Here is a 20,175-nt window from a genome sequence, read left to right as displayed (position 1 = left end):
ATTATAAACGCAGACAGGACTCTATGTGAAGAAACAGACCACTAAATATTCTGTTTCTGTCATGCCTGAAAAAAATGTATTACCAAGATGAGAATCTAGTGACTCAGCTCGAAAACAAATGTCTTTTGTCATCAGTTTGTCTGAATGAATGTTACATGCAGTAAGGCTTTCAGCTTTATAGCCAGACATTTTGTTATTGGTTATTGAATCAGGCTGCTCACAGCTGAGTAATGAATAGCAAGAGCATGCACCTATGGGAGTCAATGCGTAAAAGTATTTCCATGTACTGAGAAATGAGGAAATGGTATATTTTGCTTTTGCAGCGTCAAGGGTTTTAAACTCCTATATATTTTCAGCAAACAGTATTAAACAACTCTTCTGCAAATAATAAATAATAAAATAAAGCTAAGATGATGCAAGTGCATCAAATAGTACTTTTAAAAAAGTTTTATAATAGATTTAGGACTACATTTAAAATGAAGGAAAAAAGGGGATTTCTCTTTTAATCTTAAATTCTGTCTTAAAAACCATATAAATCTGTCAGACGTGTTGTAGAAAAACTGAGATATGTCCATTGTCCATATAGTTGTTTATTAGTTTTTCCACATTTTGTAGTCATTCTCAGTTTTGTAATTCTCATAAGAGGAGGAAATATGACGTTAATATGCTAATGTATCAAAACTTTGTTACATGTAATCAAATGTGCTTTCTGTGTACTGTATAAAACAGCATTTGTTTGAAATTATTTTGTGAGTAGTATAAGGGTTCTGTTTAGGCAAAATATAGTATAATAGTAAAATTGTTTATCATGTTTTGATTGATATATATATAATTTAAAAAATTTGTAGTTTTATGAATTTATTAAAATTTTAACATTTGTATATTTTAGGTAGATTAAGGAATCTGAGATTCTAACAATAAATTATATATTTTTGTCTGTGATGCAGTTTTGTGTGTGTGTGTGTGTGTAAGAGAGAGAGAGAGTTTGAATTTTATCACTGTGGCATGTGATCACATTCAAACCGGTTTTCCGAGCCGGATTTCTGGATAACATTCTCTCCCGCTTTAGGAGTAGATGCTCCAGTAGATGATATTGAAGAGAAAGTATGCCAAAGGAAAGAATATTCTGGAATAGGAGTCGATCTTGTAACTGTTGCTCATGATATGGTTGACACTTTGGCGGATAGAACGCCGCCGACGGAGACGCGTGCCCAGGACGGGAGGGAGGGCGGGTGTTGTGGAGTTCTGGGAGGACATGCATGTGTCTGTGTTTAGGTCAGAGAGTGGAAATGCGCTGAGCTCTATGTCCTCATCATGAAAGCAGCCGTCAAACGCCATGGCTTGAGATGCATCGTATCCCGAGAGCTGTAGGAGACAAAAACAATTCACTTTTTCAGGAATTGGACGTTCAAGAAATAGTGCACCAAAAATGTAAATTCTCTTGCTCCAAAATAAAAAAAATTATGTCTATGGCAGAGATCTGATGATCAAGGACCAAAGACATGTTGATGTTATTCAGGTCCACAAGGGCCATATTTGAGATATATTAATTATTTAAATCAAGATTACCCATGAATAATCACTCACATTTTGTTCCGTTCACAGACAGCTATCATATAGGTTAGGAATTATATTGCACATGATTAATATGGATTACTTCTTTTTTTTTTGTCCTTTTGGAACTTGACAGTGTGGATAAAAATATATCTGATTTATTACAAAAAATATTTAATATTTATTTATTTATTAAAAAGCATTTTTTTATGCTGTCTTAAGTCCATTTTCCATTTATAATTTTTATTTTGCATTTATTGAGAGATTACCATCTTTGATCAACAGGGGGAGACATTTTGATATTTTGCTGTTTTTTCTTGGTATGTCGAGAGAATGCATCATTACACCGAAAATATTGAAAATTTTAAGGAAGTTTATAGTGAATGAATTGAAAAACTTTGGATGTTTAAGGGAACTTTGACCTTTAGTTGCTCGAGTTTCTTCATTTCCTCCTTAGTAGTGAAGTAGTTGACAGCTGCGTACTCGATGACGGACAGAAACACAAACAGGAAGCTAGTCCACAAATAGATGTCCACCGCTTTCACATATGATACCTGAGGCATGGACGCTGACACTCCCGTAATTATGGTGGACATAGTCAACACTGTAGTGATGCCTGGATTGAACACATGCAGAGAGACACACATCTGATTTTACTGTACTCTGATGCAGTCATATTTATCATTGTTCAGAAAATTGAAATGCAGTTCAGAGGTTGAAATCCAGTCATTTCAATAAGAATCCACACAACTGGGAATTTTTTGAAATGGCAAAAGATTTCCTTACACAGATTTCTCAACAGGTTCTTTTGGCCACGTTGACCAACAGAAAGCTGCTTGGTTTGAAAGTGACTTCTGAGTGAGCTATGCTTAAAGCATCATTACACAATTGGCACTAGACAAATGACCTTTCCGTCCCAAGAAATTTCGCTAACGTGACCACACATTTAGACTGATTTACAAAGTTACAAAATGAGGTGCTGTCTAGATCAACATACTTGTTGATTCTTCCCAACCAATCAGATGTTAGGGCCAGCGACCGTGAAAGCAAAAGTGTGAAACTTCTGTGACACTATCCCTAACAATCACCGCCAATCAGAACACATTTTGTAGGATATTGGACCCATGAGATTTCATAATGGGCGGAGTTACCCAGTGTGAAGGCTATGTTCACACAGCAGCAGATTACACATGTCAGTACTGTTTTCATGTGAAAAACATGGTTGCACTCACACATAGTTTGGTTATAAACGAGAGTGACAAATGCATTTTCTGTTGATCCAGGACCATGTCCTACTTGGCTAAATCACGTTTGTGCAGGTTTGTTTCTTATCGTCTTGGGAAAAACATTTCGACTTTGGTAAGCAACTAAGAGACAACTAAGCAACCTAAACCTTCACCAGACCACACTGGGCTGCTGTCCAACAACATTAAAAATAGAGGTTCCAAAAGGGCGTTTTCACAGTGATCCCATAGAAGAACCATTTCTGAGCAGTTTTTGAACTAACATTTCCACCATTGCATGTGTTTGGATATGTGTTACGCACCAAGCGACACACGGGCCGGTACCGCCCGCCTGTCGATCCAAAAAGACACCCAGGACAGCACAACCATCAGCATTGTAGGAAAATAAGTTTGCAGCATAAAGAAGAATATATGTCTCCTGAGGATAAAGTTGATGTAGAGCCTGTTGTACCAGCCTGACAGAAACACATGTAAAGTCAGGAATTAATGACCTACTGGTATATTACCAAACAGGACAAAGAGATAAGATTTGTCATAGTATAAATACACAGTAGGAGAGAGAGGAAAGCGTGCCATACCCGTGCTGCTGTACAGCGCCAGACCATGTGAGGGGTGAAACTCTTCAATGAAGAATTGAGAGAGGGCAATCTCATCTGTCCTCAAAGAGTCATTACCATTTTTCCAGTACAACATGAGGTCGTTCTCAGCATATGCATCTGAATGGGATACAGGAGAGAAGCCAAAAGATTAAGAAAAGAGGCAAAAGATTGTGCGCCCTGTTCAGTTCATGTTCATATACATGGATAATTTGAAGTGTGCTATTATGGCACCATTTCATTAATGTTCTGGATTCCAACAGCATTTGTGGCATAATGTTGGTTCCTGAAGAAAGTCATTCCAAATCGGTCCTCATCTGATTCAAAATAGGCAGTTGTAGCGAGGCACATACAATCAAATGAAATGGGTCCATGTACTCAATGGGTTTAAAAGTAGCCTGCATAAATATAGCTATTTTTAGATGTAATTTTAAAACACTAGCATTTGCTTTAGTAAGTAACAGTGATGTTGTCATTAACTAAAACTAAACCTATAACAAAAAGATTTGAAAAAAGGCAAAAGCACAAAACTAAAAAAAGAAAAAAGAAAAATGAAAATTTTAAATAAAAGCCAATTCAATATATTTATAAATATAATAATAATAATACAAAAATAACACTAAGTAACAGACATTTTTCTTGATAAATATCCTGTTTCACTCAGTTTTATGTGACATTATGTGAAGAAATAGGTTGCACTAGCAATTCACAATGATTTTACTGCTATTATGTGTAGCATATTGTAAATTTGTAAAGTTATAAATCATCATTTTTGGAATGGAACTACCTTTTTTCTAGTTATTTGATACTAATATAATTCAAAGTGAAAAGTTGCAAGGTTTACAGGCTTCACGTAACATTTAAAAGACCTTGAACAGAAAATGTCAGGAAGCACTCGTCTCATGCCAGCAAATATAATGTTTAAGTCGTGCTGCTATACTTTCACAATAGTACATATTCTAACATTTATTTCATTACTCCATATACTTTCACTGTAAGCACCTTTCCATTACCATTACTTAACTGTCTAAATGGTGTCTAAAAAGTTGCAAGTTTGAATCCACAATTGCCATGTTTTCCCAACCTGTAAAATATCAGCTAAAAAAAGAAACAATGTAGGTGGGACTCAATAAAAATTACACAAGAACTGAAGATGTTTCTAGGTGGACACGCACAGCTCTCCAATTCCAGGGAACAGTTCTGAGTGTCCAGTGGAAATCTACTGAAGTCCATTGAGCACAGAGAAGTAACTGTAATCCTACAATAAAGAGAATAGTCCATTAATAAAAATTACATATGAAGTAATGAATCATCAGAGGTTGCAGGCATCTACCTGACGCTGTAAAGGATGTTGCCGTCTGGGTAAACCCTCAGCATTATGTTCTCCATGGTGGTATCATGGATGAAGGAGCGCTTGGAATGGACAAAAAAGACATCAGGTTTCCAGATCTTCTTTATCAGACGGCCGTCGAATGTGCGGCTCAGATTGTTACTGGAGGGAAAAGCCAACCGTTCATCCTTCCAATAATGCCTCAGGTACAGGGTCATTGTGAAGTCCTGAAAGAGACCTTTAGATTTTACTGACCTTAAGACATATATGACAACTTATTAAGGGCAACAGTGCAGGGCAGTGACTGGCATTTTGGTGCAAAAAAAATGGTTTTAGCATATACCAGAAAGACCTTTTATATTGCTGAGATTTATTTTGTAGGAAGCCGAAGGCCTGCTTTTACAAGACCAACATTTGTTTAATTTTGTAAATATTGAAATATTGAATATTGAAGTTTGCAAAGACCACTTTTATATATATAATTAAGAACTGAGAATCTGAGGTTTGTATTGAGATTACTGAAATAATCGCATAATGACTTTATTCCAAATATTTATTCATTAGAAGTACTAAAAGAATCATTAATGGAACTTTTAAAGAACTAAAACCATTACTGTATTTACACAAAAAGAGAATGTGGACTTTTACCATGTTTACTTCAGAGATGCTGTCTAAACTCTCCACCTGCACATCAATGCCCACAGGGATGGCAGATCCTGCAGAGCAGAAGACACGATACATTTGCATATTGGTTCAGGAGGACAACAGTAATGCCTTTGATATCAACTTAGAGAGAAACCGCCTCTGTTGTTCCTACAGAGAGAGCATATGGAGCTCAAAATGTTACTCTAATCCTATTTGTCCCATCATTAATTAACAGTGGTCCACTGAATGGAAAGCATTCAAAGCCTGGTTCCACTTCTCAGTTTTCTTCAATCATGTAAAAGAAAGCCTAATCACCAATAAACTACTGTCTTATCTAAACCTTATCTATATCTTTGTCTTCCTGCTTCCTCTTTTACAGTTAAAGCACTGGTAGATTAGATTAGATTAGTTAGGGGTTGGATGAGACCAGATTGAGGATTTAACTGTGGAGGCCCTTCTGAAAAAGTAGTTTGCTTAATTGTATTAAACTTCAAATCTTATATTTAAAAAACAAATAAGATTAAAGATTGTAGTTGCAGATAATATGAAGGGCCTCTCAAGTGTACTTAAAGAGAGCGACTAGAGTTTCTCAACACACTTAAGTACTTAGCAAAATGTTCATAAATTCCATGTCATTATTTAATTAAAACCTCAAACAATAACTTTACAATAGCAGAACAACAATCTGAGGTGATTGTTAGTGGATATGTACAGTCACTTTCCAAGTATATGTACTGTTTTATAAATAAAATTCAGTCAACTGAATAAACTTAATTTAATACAATATACTGTTAAATATTTTGCTTATATTTATGTTTATGCTATCTTGGTTTAAAAAAGGCACTTGCTATGATAACTGATATACTGCAATGACATTCATATGTTCAAATATGTGTGAAAATGGACTATGAGTGGCATCTTGCACTTTTCCATCTGTTTTAACAGGCCTGTGATGTAATCCAGATTACTGTCCACCAAAGCACATCTGTGTCCTCAACACCCATTGTCTAATTTGTGTTTGGCACAAATGAAATAGTACAGTCCATTTCTAATCAGGTTTATTAAAAAGAATACTCTAATAGTGATTTTCAAGGTGGAGATGAAAACTGATAATTGGAGCAAATAAACAGTGAGTCCTGACCTCCAAAACCAGGCCTCATGGCAAAGTCGTGGTCTTCGATTCTTAGCAGCTGTTCAGTTTTGATTAGGAGGGACTTAGTGCTGTCCTTTCTCTTTAATTTGTAGTCAATCCGTCTGAAAATTTAGAAAAAAGGGTCAGGAGAAAAACACACACAGGCCATTATTGCACTTCAGTGGCATCTCAACAGGAGGGAATAATGGCAAAATTGTCCAGGGCACTGTGAGTAGGAGACCCTTGCATTACAGAGAGAGAACTAAAACATGTTTTAATCATTTGCCTGACCTGTTTCCATGTCAGAACGTTACTCTAAATATCTGCCTCAGTGCTCCAGCATCTGTAATACGAAAATAATTACTCAGCCATTAGAGGAATGATTTATAAAAAGCAGCTTGTCGTACAACAGTGGTCGTGTGTGCCAGCTTGTGAAAATGAGCTGCAGTTTGGAGCAGTTCCAGAAGCCTCCTGAGCAAGTCTTTCTCCGATCCCTGAGAGATGAGACATGAAATATGCCAAAAACACAGCAGTAACTAGTGAAGGTCAGTCGTAGACATACAATGTTTCCTCTTACATAGCCTCTCCGTCTGCGTGCTTTAATTGAAACACCAAATATACTGTCAATCATGCTGTGCTCATTATATGGCAAAGTTAATTGCACACTGAAGTGCAATTACAAAATGAAACCTCAAACTGAATGCAGAACCACACAACCACTAATGGCTGTGTGATGGACTCATTACGCAATCATGCAAACAAAAACACTAATGACACAATGCATGCTGCTGTACACCTCTGTGATTATCTGACAAATTAAAAAGTAAGAAATACAAGAATAAAAAAAGAAATACATATAACTATAGTTAAATAAATGCATGTTTAACCTCATATTAACCTCTTTCTAAAAACAGAGATCACCATGATAAAGTGTTTATAAATATTCAGTGCAATGACACATTATGCATTAACAAAAACTACCTTGAAAACCTGGCTGACACTGTAAAAAAGCTTTTTAGTAAACTGCAGGCATGACTTTAATGCCAAACAGCAGTTTGGCTGCGCGCCATTCTCCACTATGAAAGGAACAACCAGATGATGGCACCAAGATGGTTTTAATTACAGAATGAAAGAATATTCTCACTCCCGGGGTTGTGTGTGACTCATTACTTTGTGGTAATATACAACCACTAACAACAGATTAAAGCCACACTTTATTCCTCATGTAGACAGATATTACAGAGACAATTCAATGATTCACATGTTCATTACTTTAAACTAAATAGACTATAATACTCTATAAACTATATAAATATTATACTAAAATAAAATAAAACTGTAAGCATATTTTATTTCAGCTAGTTGACAAGCCAACTTTTTTCATTTTCGTTTAGATTAATTACCACTAAAATAACTAAACCTAAATGAACTATAAATGAATAAACAAAAAGTAAAACTATAGACATATTTAAAAAAAATAAAAAATAAAAACCAAAACTTTCACTAAAATTTAAGTGAAATAATAATAATAATGTAAACATTAACAATGTTACTAAAATAATACAGATTCTCACAATCAGAGGCAACTTATCTACCTTGTAATTTCCAATATAGCACACCTAAGTGGTTAATCAGAAATCCCCCAATGAAACACTAATTTCCAGTAACCCACATGCTAAGCAACACAGAAACCCTTCAAAACTGGTTCTGGTGTCCTCCACTCTAATTAAACCCCCTATTTACGCTTTCCTAATTACTGCCCATCTGCTCACACACTGAACCATGCTGGCAAATGACAAACTAGCAACACTGATCACTGATCTAATATTTAAATACTATTACATGTCTAAAAGTCCAAACAAAGTAATTTTAGAGTTATTACAACTAACAATACATAAATGTTAAAATTTGCTGAAGATAAAAAAAAGTTAAATTGAATTATCAAAAAACCTACCATAATGTACACTACTGTTCAAAAGTTTGGGGTTGGTAAGATTTTTTTATATTTTTGAAAGAAGTCTCTTATGCTCACCATGAAGGTTGCATTTATTTAATCAAAAATACAATATTGTGAAATTACAATTTAAAATAATTTAATTATCTATAAAAAATTAAGATATTTTAAATTGTCATTTATTTCTGTGATGGCAAAGCTGAATTTTCAGAATCATTACTCCAGTCTTTAGTGTCACATGATCCTTCAGAAATCATTCTAATATGTTATTATTTGCTGCTCAAGAAACATTTCTTATTATTATCAATGTTGAAAACAGTTGTGCTGCCTAATATTCTTGTGGAAACCGTGATACATTTTTGTCAGAAGTCTTTATGAATATAAAGTTCATAAGAAATAGAAATCTTTTGTAACATTATAAATGTTATTGCTGTCACTTTTTCCATAAATTGTATTAATTACTTAAAAAGCATACTGACCCCAAACGTTTGATGTAAGTCAAAAGAATTTAAATATTCATTACTCACCCTCTGAATCTGTTTTTGCCATGCTCAGCCAAGTAAACATCCTTGTTTTTCTTCCGGTTATGGTAGGGGTTGTTGAGCAAGGTGACGGGCCAGAGACAAGCGAGGCACAGCAGCCTGAGAGTCAGCAGGACCAGCTTCATGTCCAGATATGATGATGGAAGACTTTCTCTTCGTCTGTAGTATGGGTCCAGAAATCTTCCACGGAGCCAAGACGGGATGGTTCCTGGGTCCTGGCCATCCCAAGCAAACCTCAGCTGAGAGGGCGCTTGGAAATGTTACCGTTTCTGCTGATGTTCCCACATCTCCCAGTACAATCGCAAATCTGAAATCTAGTTTGTTTGATCGAATTAGAGCATATATTCAGCATCCATCACCACATACTTCTTCAGATACAGCATGTGTCTGGTTGCTGTTGTCGACACGCTCTGGCTCAGTGGTGCTTTGTAACCCAAACATAAATCAATAGGAATTTATACGGTAATAAAAGAATGACATTAATTCCTCAAATCCTCTTATGTGTAGCTGGTGGATGTTCCCTTAACCTACACAGTGGGATGGGACCATCTCTAATCGGGATTTCCACATGCCAGGAGTTATAGCTTTATGCCCTCACTGTTGAAGATAAACTTGTCATTCCTGTCCACTCGTGTTCATACACTTCATTCGCTGATGCTGAGGCAGAAAGCATACAAAGAGAACAAATAAGACACAATAAGATTAACCTAAACATCAGAGTGACATGTTGCATTGTCGTATGGTGATCCTGTCATTGTCCTCTTGTTCACCTTCTTTCAAGAAAATAGCATTGGTATCACAGATGTAGTGCAGATAAAGAATCTGTGAATAAATATTACAGCAAATGAACATTTGAAGGTAGTAGTGCTGGTTAAAAACATTGCATTTGTGTTTTGTAGAGCGCCACTCTGGCATCAGCTGATGATCTGCTCCAGTTTCAGGCAGATTCCTTCATTAGTTATTATTATAAAAAGCTCAGGGACTAACCAATCAAATCACATTAATGCAATCAATTACATTACAGAGCATAGAGAGGGGCGGGGGGAGGGGGAGAGAGCAAGATCATAGGATGGACAGATTCAAAGAGGGGGGAAAAAATCATAAACCAATCGTGGACTCCATGTGTCCAGTAATCCCAGTGCATTGTTGGACTGGCGGATTACGGCCTGATCAGCGGTAGAGACAAACTACATCACAGATACTGTAGCTGTATTGCGTTTGACTGGTTAGCTAAACATATCACAAGAGGAACTTGACAACTTATCAAAGAGTAAAAAAAGAGAGCTCACTTCCTGTAAAAAAAAAAATTTAATCAGATTAACCTTGGCCCTTAGTCTCATGGCGCCCAGCAAAAAAAAAAAAAAAAAAAGTTTGTTTGTTTATAATTAAACCATACAATATATATAATACATATTTTTTGTAAAACATCAAGCATTGCAATAATAGGAGTAATTATTTAACAGATGTTTATAGGAATATTTTTATTACCCTATTGGTGCCACCCCAACAAGTGAAAACAAATCATTAAATCATTAAACCATTAAATATTGATAATGTTTACTTGAAATGTACATTACAGTTTAAAAGTTTTGGGTCTGTAATTTTTTAAGACATCAATAATGTATTTACAGTGCTGTTCTTTTGAACCTTCTATTCATCAAATAATCCTAAAAGGGAAGCATCATGGTTTCCAAAGAAATATGAAGCAGCTCAGCAGTTTTCAACACTGATAATAAAAAGAAGTGTTCCCCTACGGGAACGCCTCCAGCGTGACCACGCTCTGAATCACATGTGTAATCAGTCCAATGGATGGGCGAGACGTCACGGGCGGGGTGACGTAGCGACCAGGAAGTATAAAAGCACGTGCGGTGAAACCGGCATCAGCTTTCTGTCATTCAGCAAGCGCTCTGTGTGTGTCAGTCTTATTTGGTGTTGTCTGTCCATTATCACTCTTTATTTTACCAATACGAGTGTAGACAAACATACGGCTAGAGCCGGCAGCATCTCAGGCTGTGTGTTCTTCCCTGCCCGCGCTACATTTCGGGTGGGGATACACACAGTTTGTGTGTTGTCTGCTTGGGAGAGGCCTGGTGCTGGGAGCTCCTGGTCGCCGCATATGCTAGCGATGGATGCATCTTTCTCTGGTTGGGCCTGTGGAGCGGCCACCATCTCACGTGGCGCATAAGTTGACTGGAGATGCTGGCCGTGTTTCTAGCTTTGAAACACTTCCTCCCAGGCCTAAGAGATCGCTATGTGTTTCTGCACACCGACAACACAGCAGTGGTCTTTTATATATGTGGGGGCAGACATCCAGTCGAGGCAGGGGCCGAGGCCCGGGGAATAGATGCCTCACCCCGAGGGGGAGAAGCAGACTTGGAGAGTCTTTGGCCAGGCTCAGGTGGACTTGTTTGCGACTCACACTGATATCGCACGGTCCCCTCTGGTTCTCTCTCTGACTCATCCAGCTCCACTGGGACTGGATGCCATGGTACAGACATGGCCGAGGCTTCGTCTGTACACCTTTCCCCTGATTGTTCTACTCCCGGGAGTTCTGGAGAGAGTGCACTGGAACGAGGTCAGTTGACTGCTAGTAGCCCCGTTCTGGCCGGGCCGAGTATGGTTCTCGGACCTGATTCCTCTCCTCGACGGCGCTCCATGGGAGATTCCCGTCAGGAGTGATCTCCTCTCACAGGAGGAGGGCGCGCCCCCACCCGGAGCTGTGGAAGCTGTGGGTGTGGCCTCTGAGGAGGCACAACTCATAGCTTCTGGTCTCTCAACCGAGGTTGTTGAGACCATCCTCCATCCAGAGCTCCCTCTATGAGGAAACTGTAGTTCTTGGTGCGGAGACCGCCAGCTCGACCCAGCTAACTGCCCGCTTGGTACATTTCTGGAGTTCCTGTAGGCCTGTTTAGCCGCAGGGTTGACCCACTCCACCCAAGAGGTCTTCGTGGTGGACATTGCGGCCTACCACGCCCCTCTCGGTGGCCATTCAGTGGGAAGATACCCTCTTCTTACACGTTTCCTCCGCGGTGCGCTGAGGCTGAGGCATCCGGTCAGGGAAGCTTATGCTAAGTGGTGTATCAGGATGCTATTCCATTTCCATAGCCTTGAGCCCTCTGATCTCCCCTCTCCTTCGGGGGTCAAGGCTCACTCCTCCAGAAGTTGGCCTTCAGGACGGCGGGCCCCGCCTACTTTAGCCATTCCTGGCTCCCTTTTCTCTCGCCTTAGTTGTGCTCTTCCACACTAGACAGGGATTTGCAAGTCTGGCGGCGTGGGCATTCTCGTTCTCGTAGCGTTTCGACGTAGCTCGAGTTCCTGAAGGGGAACGTCTCCAGGTTACGCATGTAACCATGGTTCCCTGAAGGGAACGAGACGCTGCTTCTCAGGACCATACTTCCGGCATCCCTGTCAGCGCTTGCTTCACTCCTAGAAGCTGACGCCGGTTTCACCGCACGTGCTTTTATACTTCCTGGTCGCTACGTCACTCCGCCCGTGACGTCTCGCCCATCCATTGGACTAATTACACATGTGATTCAGAGCGTGGTCACGCTGGAGGCGTTCCCGTAGCGTTTCGACGCAGCGTCTCATTCTCTTCGGGGAACCATGGTTACATACGTAACCTGGAGACGTTTCTTAAGCACTAAATCAGCACATTAGATTGATTTCTGAAGGATCATGTGACATTGGAGACTGGAGTAATGGCTGAAAATATAATATTCATAGAATGACTACCGTATTTTTTCCAAAAGTCAAAAAGTGTTCAGAAAATCCACCCATTCATGTATCAGCACAAAGTGGCAGGCCTATGCTGATACTATGGGAGTATTTATTCTAAAATAAACTAGTCCGTCTAGTCTAGTTCACTGTCACAGAAGAAGCTTCCCTCGACAATCAAAACATACTCACGTGAGTCTGCCTTTTGAATCATATCAACCACAACACAGTACATAATAAACGGTTAAAGCCTTAGAGAGCCTGAGACAGTATGACATTATTACTTTTCTAATAGCAAAGAGACTAGAGAGACATTTTATTATCATCATCTACTATATGCTTTTGAGATTTGTTTTAATCTAAAGTGTGTAAAAAATTAGTAATGCTGTATTAATTTAATCGCTTCTTGTGCTTCTATATAGAAGTGTGTGAGTTGTTTTGTTAAATTTACTGTAATTTCAGCCCCTTTATTAACCCCCCTGGTGCCGTGTGAAGCACTTTTTATTATGAATGCGTGCACTTTATTTGACGACTTGTGGACTGTTCAACTGCAACACCCGCTGACTGCAATAATAGAGCTTGGAATAGCCAGGACAATTTTTAATATAACTCCGACTGGATTTGTCTGAAAGAAGAAAGTCATATACACCTAGGATGCCTCGAGGTGTGAGTAAAACACAGTCTAATTTTCATTTTTGGGTGAACTAACCCTTTAAGCAGGCCAACAGTGTAGTTCAGAATCTCTAGAACATTTTTCATATGATTTCCTGGTCTAAACTGAACAATTCATTGTCTCAGAAACACCACAAGGTCATTAAATGGTTTGAAATATGAAAGTGTTAAACTAAACTAAACACTGCTGAGACCTATAGCATATTTTTTCATCTGTGTTACTTACATTAACAGACATATTTGGTAAAAACATTTAAATGACTTGTTCTTAAAGGGGTCATCGGATGCCCATTTTCCACAAGTTGATATGATTTTTCAGATGTCGGGAGTAAATGACGACTGCTATGTTCATTATTACATCCAACAACAGAACACCTCAATCTCTTAGGAGTCATTCTTGTCTACATCTGCTCCGGCAGTGAAACAATGGCGAACTGATGACAGCTCACTCAGGGCGGGTCTAAGGTAAGACACCAGTTCAGTCTGTGGTGAAACGTTACTGTCAATCAAACTATCGTGGGAGGGGCCTGTTTTTGTGACGCCACACAGACAGGCATCTGAGATCGGCTCGATTTGAGAAAGGGGTAGATTTTAGTAGATTAAAAAAAAACACTGAGTGGATTTTTATCATTATAAGGTGGTTGTGTACACACACTGCTAACACACATTTCAGTTCAAACTACTTGTAAAAGTGCATGTAGCATCCGATGACCCCTTTAAGAAAAGAATAAGTGCATAAATTCTGGCACCTTTTTTTAGTAAAATCAGACCAAGGAATCAAAACAAAAGTGTCTTGACAGACAAAACATTTGCCTGACTAATTGCCTGATGTTTATCATCACCTGGGAAACCAGCATTTCAGCTCTGTTTTTCTCCTATGAACTAAATAGTTTAAGGTCAAATTTGGAGATCTCAAGATGGACTCCAGAAACAAGAACAGATCGTGCCCTCCCATGAATGATGGTTAACTATACTAACCATAAAATAACTGATCGAAGATTAAACAAGACAAAGTATTTGTCACCTTGATGTCCTTATAAAATTGTTTTTGTTCACCTCAGGTGTGAGAGAAATCATTGTTTTACACTGATTAGTGTTTAAAACCTCACGTTTTCCACTTTACCACACCTCTAGATGTTCAGGTAACCTGCACGTTCTCAGAAGACTGTGTCCTACCCTGTGTCTTTGAAGCAGTTGGAGATGAGACCATATACTGGTTCAGACAAAATGTCCCAATCCATAGTTCTAAACAGGGAAGCGGCCAGTTAGATCACCCGAATCAAGGCCACAAAGGCAGGACCTCACTATTCACTGAAATGATTTCCTCTGGTAATGCATCTCTTCATATCCAGAAGTTGACCCACAGGACAGGGGGAAGTACAGGTGCCTTGTCACCAGCAGTCGAGAAACTACTGAGCACTTCATCATAGTCAAGGTGGAAGGTGGGCTGTCACAAAGTTTTGTTCAAGAGTTTAGCAACCATAAATTTAATTATTTTACTTCATATAGGGTCAGTAGTTACTATGTGATGTGTAAGACTAATAACTAATATCACGTAGTGAACTGTAGCTATTTGCTAAAGGCCCTTTCCATTAATAGAGGACAAAACGGGGACTGAAACTCTTGAAAAATTAAGTAATTTTTTGCTTTTTCAACACAAATGAGCCGTGAAAAGAGGAACTTAACCTCAAGTGGTCAAATTAAATATATGAAGTTTTTTTGTGTGTGATTTTCTAGCATTCTAGCAATGACCATTAAATAAACTTCACAATTAAACAAAGTTAATAACAATAACAATAATAATAATAACAACAAAATGTACTTTCAATTCAATTACCACAGCAGCAGCAGATAAATAAAATAAATTGGAAATAAAATCCTGGGTGATAATTTTAGAAAAAAGTTACAGTTGTACAGTTGCTTATAAACTCCCACAGAATCCCAGACAGGACAAAACAGGACGGATGGATATTATTATTAGTAGTAGTTTAATGCCAAAAGTAGGACAAAGTTTAATATTAAGTCTAACAAACATGAGGTTTGTGCTTCTAAAACTTTAAGAAAAAAATTTGCCTAATTTTTATATGTGCCTAATTATTTATGCCACAACAACCACATGTGACTTGAAAATAACACCATCACCACAAACAACAAATAACTCTGTCATTCCAGCCCCTTTCCAGTCAGTGAGCCTGGACACAACACATCTCAGTGGTTTTGAGGAAGTCATATGCTTCTGTGGAGATGTTTACCCTGCTCCCCGTGTAAACCTGTTCATAGAGCCGGCTGGTCTACCTGATTCTCTCCAACCCTTCACACGCAAAACAGCTGACAAACAAGGCCTGTACTCGGTGCAGAGCAAGCTCAAGAAATTTAACAATCTGACCCACATCTGCCTCGTCCAATCATTCTACAGGTCCCAGACATGGAGGGCATCACTGCAGGAGAAAGTTTTGATCTTACCGAGCAAATTCATAGATGTCTGGATGCATTACATTGCATTTCATCATCATTATTATTACACGACATTGCATCACAAAATATTTCCATGACCAACCAAACAGTTACACGCAGTCGAGAGAATATCATGTACCACAATGTTTCTTTATCTTACTGACCTTTCAAATGGTGCCTATAGATAGTATTTTAACCAATTTTCAACTAAACCGATATATTCAGCGTGGAAGGTCATGACTTCATCATCTCTTGCGTTGCCCCATCGAACTTCACACTGACATGGTCCTTCACCAAAGAACACAAGTCCTCAACCATCTACACCTATGACAGCCTCACACAGAGGAGCTCAAGCGTTTGGAAGGACAAAGTGCATCTGGTGACCCCCAGGGGTTAAGGTGGAGACGGCTCACTGCAGCTACGCAACCCGCTGAGACTAGAGCACACTGGAACCTACACCTGCATCCTCTCTGCTCACCAGACCAAACATGAGGTCCATAGAAGAGTTCACATCACATGGACCAAACATGAGGACCATAGAAGAGTTCACATCACACGGACCAAACATGAGGACCATAGAAGAGTTCACATCACACGGACCAAACATGAAGACCATAGAAGAGTTCACATCACACAGACCAAACATGAAGACCATAGAAGAGTTCACATCACACAGACCAAACATGAGGACCATAGAAGAGTTCACATCACACGGACCAAACATGAGGACCTTAGAAGAGTTCACGTCACACGGACCAAACATGAGGACCTTAGAAGAGTTCACGTCGCACGGACCAAACATGAGGACCTTAGAAGAGTTCACATCACACGGACCAAACATGAGGACCTTAGAAGAGTACACATCACACGGACCAAACATGAGGACCTGTTGTAAGATGTAAAAAAGAATAAAAACAAAAGCTAACTCCAAACAGTTGTCTTTAATGAAGGAAGCATCAGTAAACATTACCATATCATCAACCACTCCCTTTCTTCCTCACCCCTCTAGGTCTCTTATTAGGTTTTTTACTGCCCTCTAGCGACCATACTCAGTATCACAATGATTCACAGAACACAACAGGACCTTGGAAGATTTAACATCACACAGACCAAACATGAAGACCATAGAAGAGTTCACATCACACGGACCAAACATGAGGACCTGTTGTAAGATGTAAAAAAGAATAAAAACAAAAGCTAACTCCAAACAGTTGTCTTTAATGAAGGAAGCATCAGTAAACATTACCATATCATCAACCACTCCCTTTCTTCCTCACCCCTCTAGGTCTCTTATTAGGTTTTTTACTGCCCTCTAGCGACCATACTCAGTATCACAATGATTCACAGAACACAACAGGACCTTGGAAGATTTAACATCACACAGACCAAACATGAAGACCATAGAAGAGTTCACATCACACCGACCAAACATGAGGACCATAGAAGAGTTCACATCACACAGACCAAACATGAGGACCATAGAAGAGTTAACATCACACTAAAGCCTGGTGGTGAGAGCATGTTATACTCTGTAAACCACCACTTTGCGCAAACATTTCTAACTTGCTCAATATTTCTAAATTTAAAAATGAAGTTAAATTCACAAACAACAGAATTTTCCTTTATGAAGCATATAGTTTGGCTCTGAAATCCAAAACAGTCTTTCTGCAATTTGTTACTATCTTACGTTTTGGCAAATTGGTGTCTAATTCGTATCAGTTCCTTAACAACCGTAAATGGCCTAATAAAGAACCATAATATTTGGCAAAGGATTATTTAATAAAAATTTTATTATTAATAATAATACATTTCATTATTTTTATGAAGATATACCATTTTATGGTATATCATTGCTGCTGTTTTATAAAAGGGCCATTTCTGCTATGCTGCACCTTTTATGATGCTACTTAAAAAAAAAGTGTTATTTTATTAGAGTAGATCAGAATTTCATAAATATGCACTGGTTAAGCCATAGGCAACTTGATTATTTTAACAATGACAAATAAAACGAACAAGATGGAACACAACCTGAAGGCAATAAAAAAAAGTTACATTTTACCATTGCTCAGTGAATGATTGAGTTAGTTTATGTTAGAGTTTCAACTTTTAACATTTACAAATTTTGATTGTATCATTGAGGCTTCTGTAATTTTATCAAGCATCACTTTTTTAGAGTGAGACAAACCAAACAATGCCACACAATCACAGAATGAATCAAATGCATTTGTACTTATGTTTGTGCTGTTGTTTTCCCTCCAAAATGATGTCACTTCCTGAATGATGATGACAGTAAGGAAGTGGCTTTTATTTGTTATGCTAAAATAAACTAGAAAGTGATATCAAGGAGATATTGAAGGCTTAGAAAAACCCGTAAAATAGCTGACAGTTCAAACTATATTAAAAATTAAAACACATGAATGTTTGGCAGAAATCTCTTGAACTTTGGTGGATGATTACTTCAGTTAACTAAACAGCAAGATGGGGATGTTGACATTCCATTCAACTTTCTTAAAGACATTTGTTTTATTTTTCAGCCAACAAACTTATTTTCCTCACATTTCAATGACCACACAAACTGTTTCTGCAGAAAAACAAATGGCTGAGAGCTCTCCCCAGTGGTGGATTCCTGCTGCTGTGATCACAGGCATTGCAGTCACTGCATTCATATGAATTATAAAATGTAAAGGTATGGATTACCAGAATCATCATTCAATCAATATTTGGAATATCTACTCTTATACTTACTATATATGTGCAACAATTGTATCTACTTCAAACCAGCTGGCTGTACAAAATCAAGTAAAACCCATGTAGAGGCTACATAGATGCAACCAATCAGAGGTTTGTGTGTGGTAGCAGTTGCATAATAAATCCTCCTCATCTCACTGCATCATATTCACAGATCTCTATCCTTTACAGTGACTGTTGCAAACAGCGGAACTGCATCTGAGGACACCTGCTTAACAGAAGAGATTGCCAACAGACCAACATGAGAATACGTGGGGGAAAAGTGTTTAAAACAGCATTGATGGGACCTTTTAGGCCTTCCTTCAAATCCTGAAAAGTTAATGATTTGCTGCCAAGACAAAAGGAGAGACAAAGTATTTATTAATTTTATTATTATTATGGAAATATTTGTCTATACTTACAGTAAAAATTACAAAAACAATCCAATGTTGAATTTCTATTAACTTTTACTAATTGTATGTACTGGTATTTTTTTCATTTATGTTCTCTCAAATAATGTTTTGAATTGGATGCATGCTATCTGTTGACCTCACACATGAAAACTAAATGATTTTTGTATGTAAGAACATCTACTAAATGTAAATGTAATTTCTATTAACTATATTAATTATTAAATATCAGCTTTCATAAATTTATACAATTTTAATTAACAATAAAAACTTGTGAAATGCTATATGAATCACCAGTGTATATATACAATCACATCTTGTATCTGAAATTATCTACAGTTAAAAGGTTTTTTTTCTGCTAAAATCTCAGATGTTCCGTTTTAAATCATAAATAACAAGTAAAAGTAAATAATGGTTTTGTACACCTGTCAAGGTAAAATTACATAATGCACTTTCATTATGACTCCTGTTAGGCCTCTAAAAGCCAGTTAAAATTTACAAAATATTCTAATTATTTTTTAATTATTTATAATCATGATTGTATTTGTGCGCAAATACCTATCAATAACCTACTGTCTGATTGTACAATTGAATCTGTATTTCCACATAATTAGGGCAATTTGTTTCTGTGATTCACTGCCATTTTTAAACTTACAACATATACAACACTGATATTCATGGAATGAGGTGAAGTTCGACTTCAGGTTCGTAAACATAGTAGGAGGGTTCTAAGTAAGACTAGTGCAGCCTGTTAATCTCCAAAGAGGATGTATTGCAATGCGGAGAAATAGAATAGTAATAAAAAGTATTCAAAACAGAAAGTAGTTGGTCGACAGACTACATATTACACATCATTTTAAACAAAGTGACTAGGAATCTGTTTTTCTTGCTGTGGATTCTGCCTGTAACCTTATTTACATGTCTGATATGTGCCTCAAACTTTCAACTCGTTAACTCAATCTTAGAAACAGACTGCCTCATTCAGTTACATTAACACCCCAGTGTCTCTTTAAAAGAAATGACAAATTTATTTGTAATTAAATGATTAGTTGTAACTTTAATTGTAAAAATGTTTATTTAACTGTATATTACATTAATGTCAATGCTTGAACTTTTTAATGTTTCTTACAGAGTGCAATATAATAGTTTTCTCAGATAATTTATAAATACAAAAAAAAAAAAAAAAAAAAAAAAAAAAAAA

General features: G+C 37.6%; 1 protein-coding gene across 2 annotated transcripts in view; it reads right to left on the bottom strand.

Annotated features, from left to right (window-relative positions):
• Window positions 1-902: 902 nt before the first annotated feature.
• Window positions 903-20,175, bottom strand: part of LOC107590344 (gamma-aminobutyric acid receptor subunit rho-3) — a 20,601-nt gene continuing 1,328 nt past the window's right edge. Inside the window, exons 1-10 of one of the 2 annotated variants that reach the window (XM_016279050.1) lie at window positions 18,068-18,102; window positions 8,983-9,654; window positions 6,511-6,623; window positions 5,373-5,440; window positions 4,728-4,951; window positions 4,570-4,652; window positions 3,377-3,514; window positions 3,101-3,253; window positions 1,977-2,170; window positions 903-1,365 (exon numbers count right to left, since the gene is read on the bottom strand). In XM_016279050.1, the coding sequence (XP_016134536.1) occupies window positions 1,066-1,365; window positions 1,977-2,170; window positions 3,101-3,253; window positions 3,377-3,514; window positions 4,570-4,652; window positions 4,728-4,951; window positions 5,373-5,440; window positions 6,511-6,623; window positions 8,983-9,122 (1,413 nt within the window). In that variant the 5' untranslated portion in view covers window positions 9,123-9,654; window positions 18,068-18,102 and the 3' untranslated portion in view covers window positions 903-1,065. Of the gene's footprint in view, window positions 1,366-1,976; window positions 2,171-3,100; window positions 3,254-3,376; window positions 3,515-4,569; window positions 4,653-4,727; window positions 4,952-5,372; window positions 5,441-6,510; window positions 6,624-8,982; window positions 9,655-18,067; window positions 18,103-20,175 lie in introns of those variants that run through there. The other variant, XM_016279051.1, reaches the window with a different exon arrangement.

The sequence above is a fragment of the Sinocyclocheilus grahami genome, unplaced genomic scaffold (genome assembly GCF_001515645.1).
Source record: "Sinocyclocheilus grahami isolate Dianchi unplaced genomic scaffold, SAMN03320097.WGS_v1.1 scaffold126.1, whole genome shotgun sequence".
Classification (NCBI taxonomy): domain Eukaryota; kingdom Metazoa; phylum Chordata; class Actinopteri; order Cypriniformes; family Cyprinidae; genus Sinocyclocheilus; species Sinocyclocheilus grahami.
Note: the sequence above shows the minus strand (reverse complement) of the source record. Positions and strands in the feature narration are given on the sequence as shown.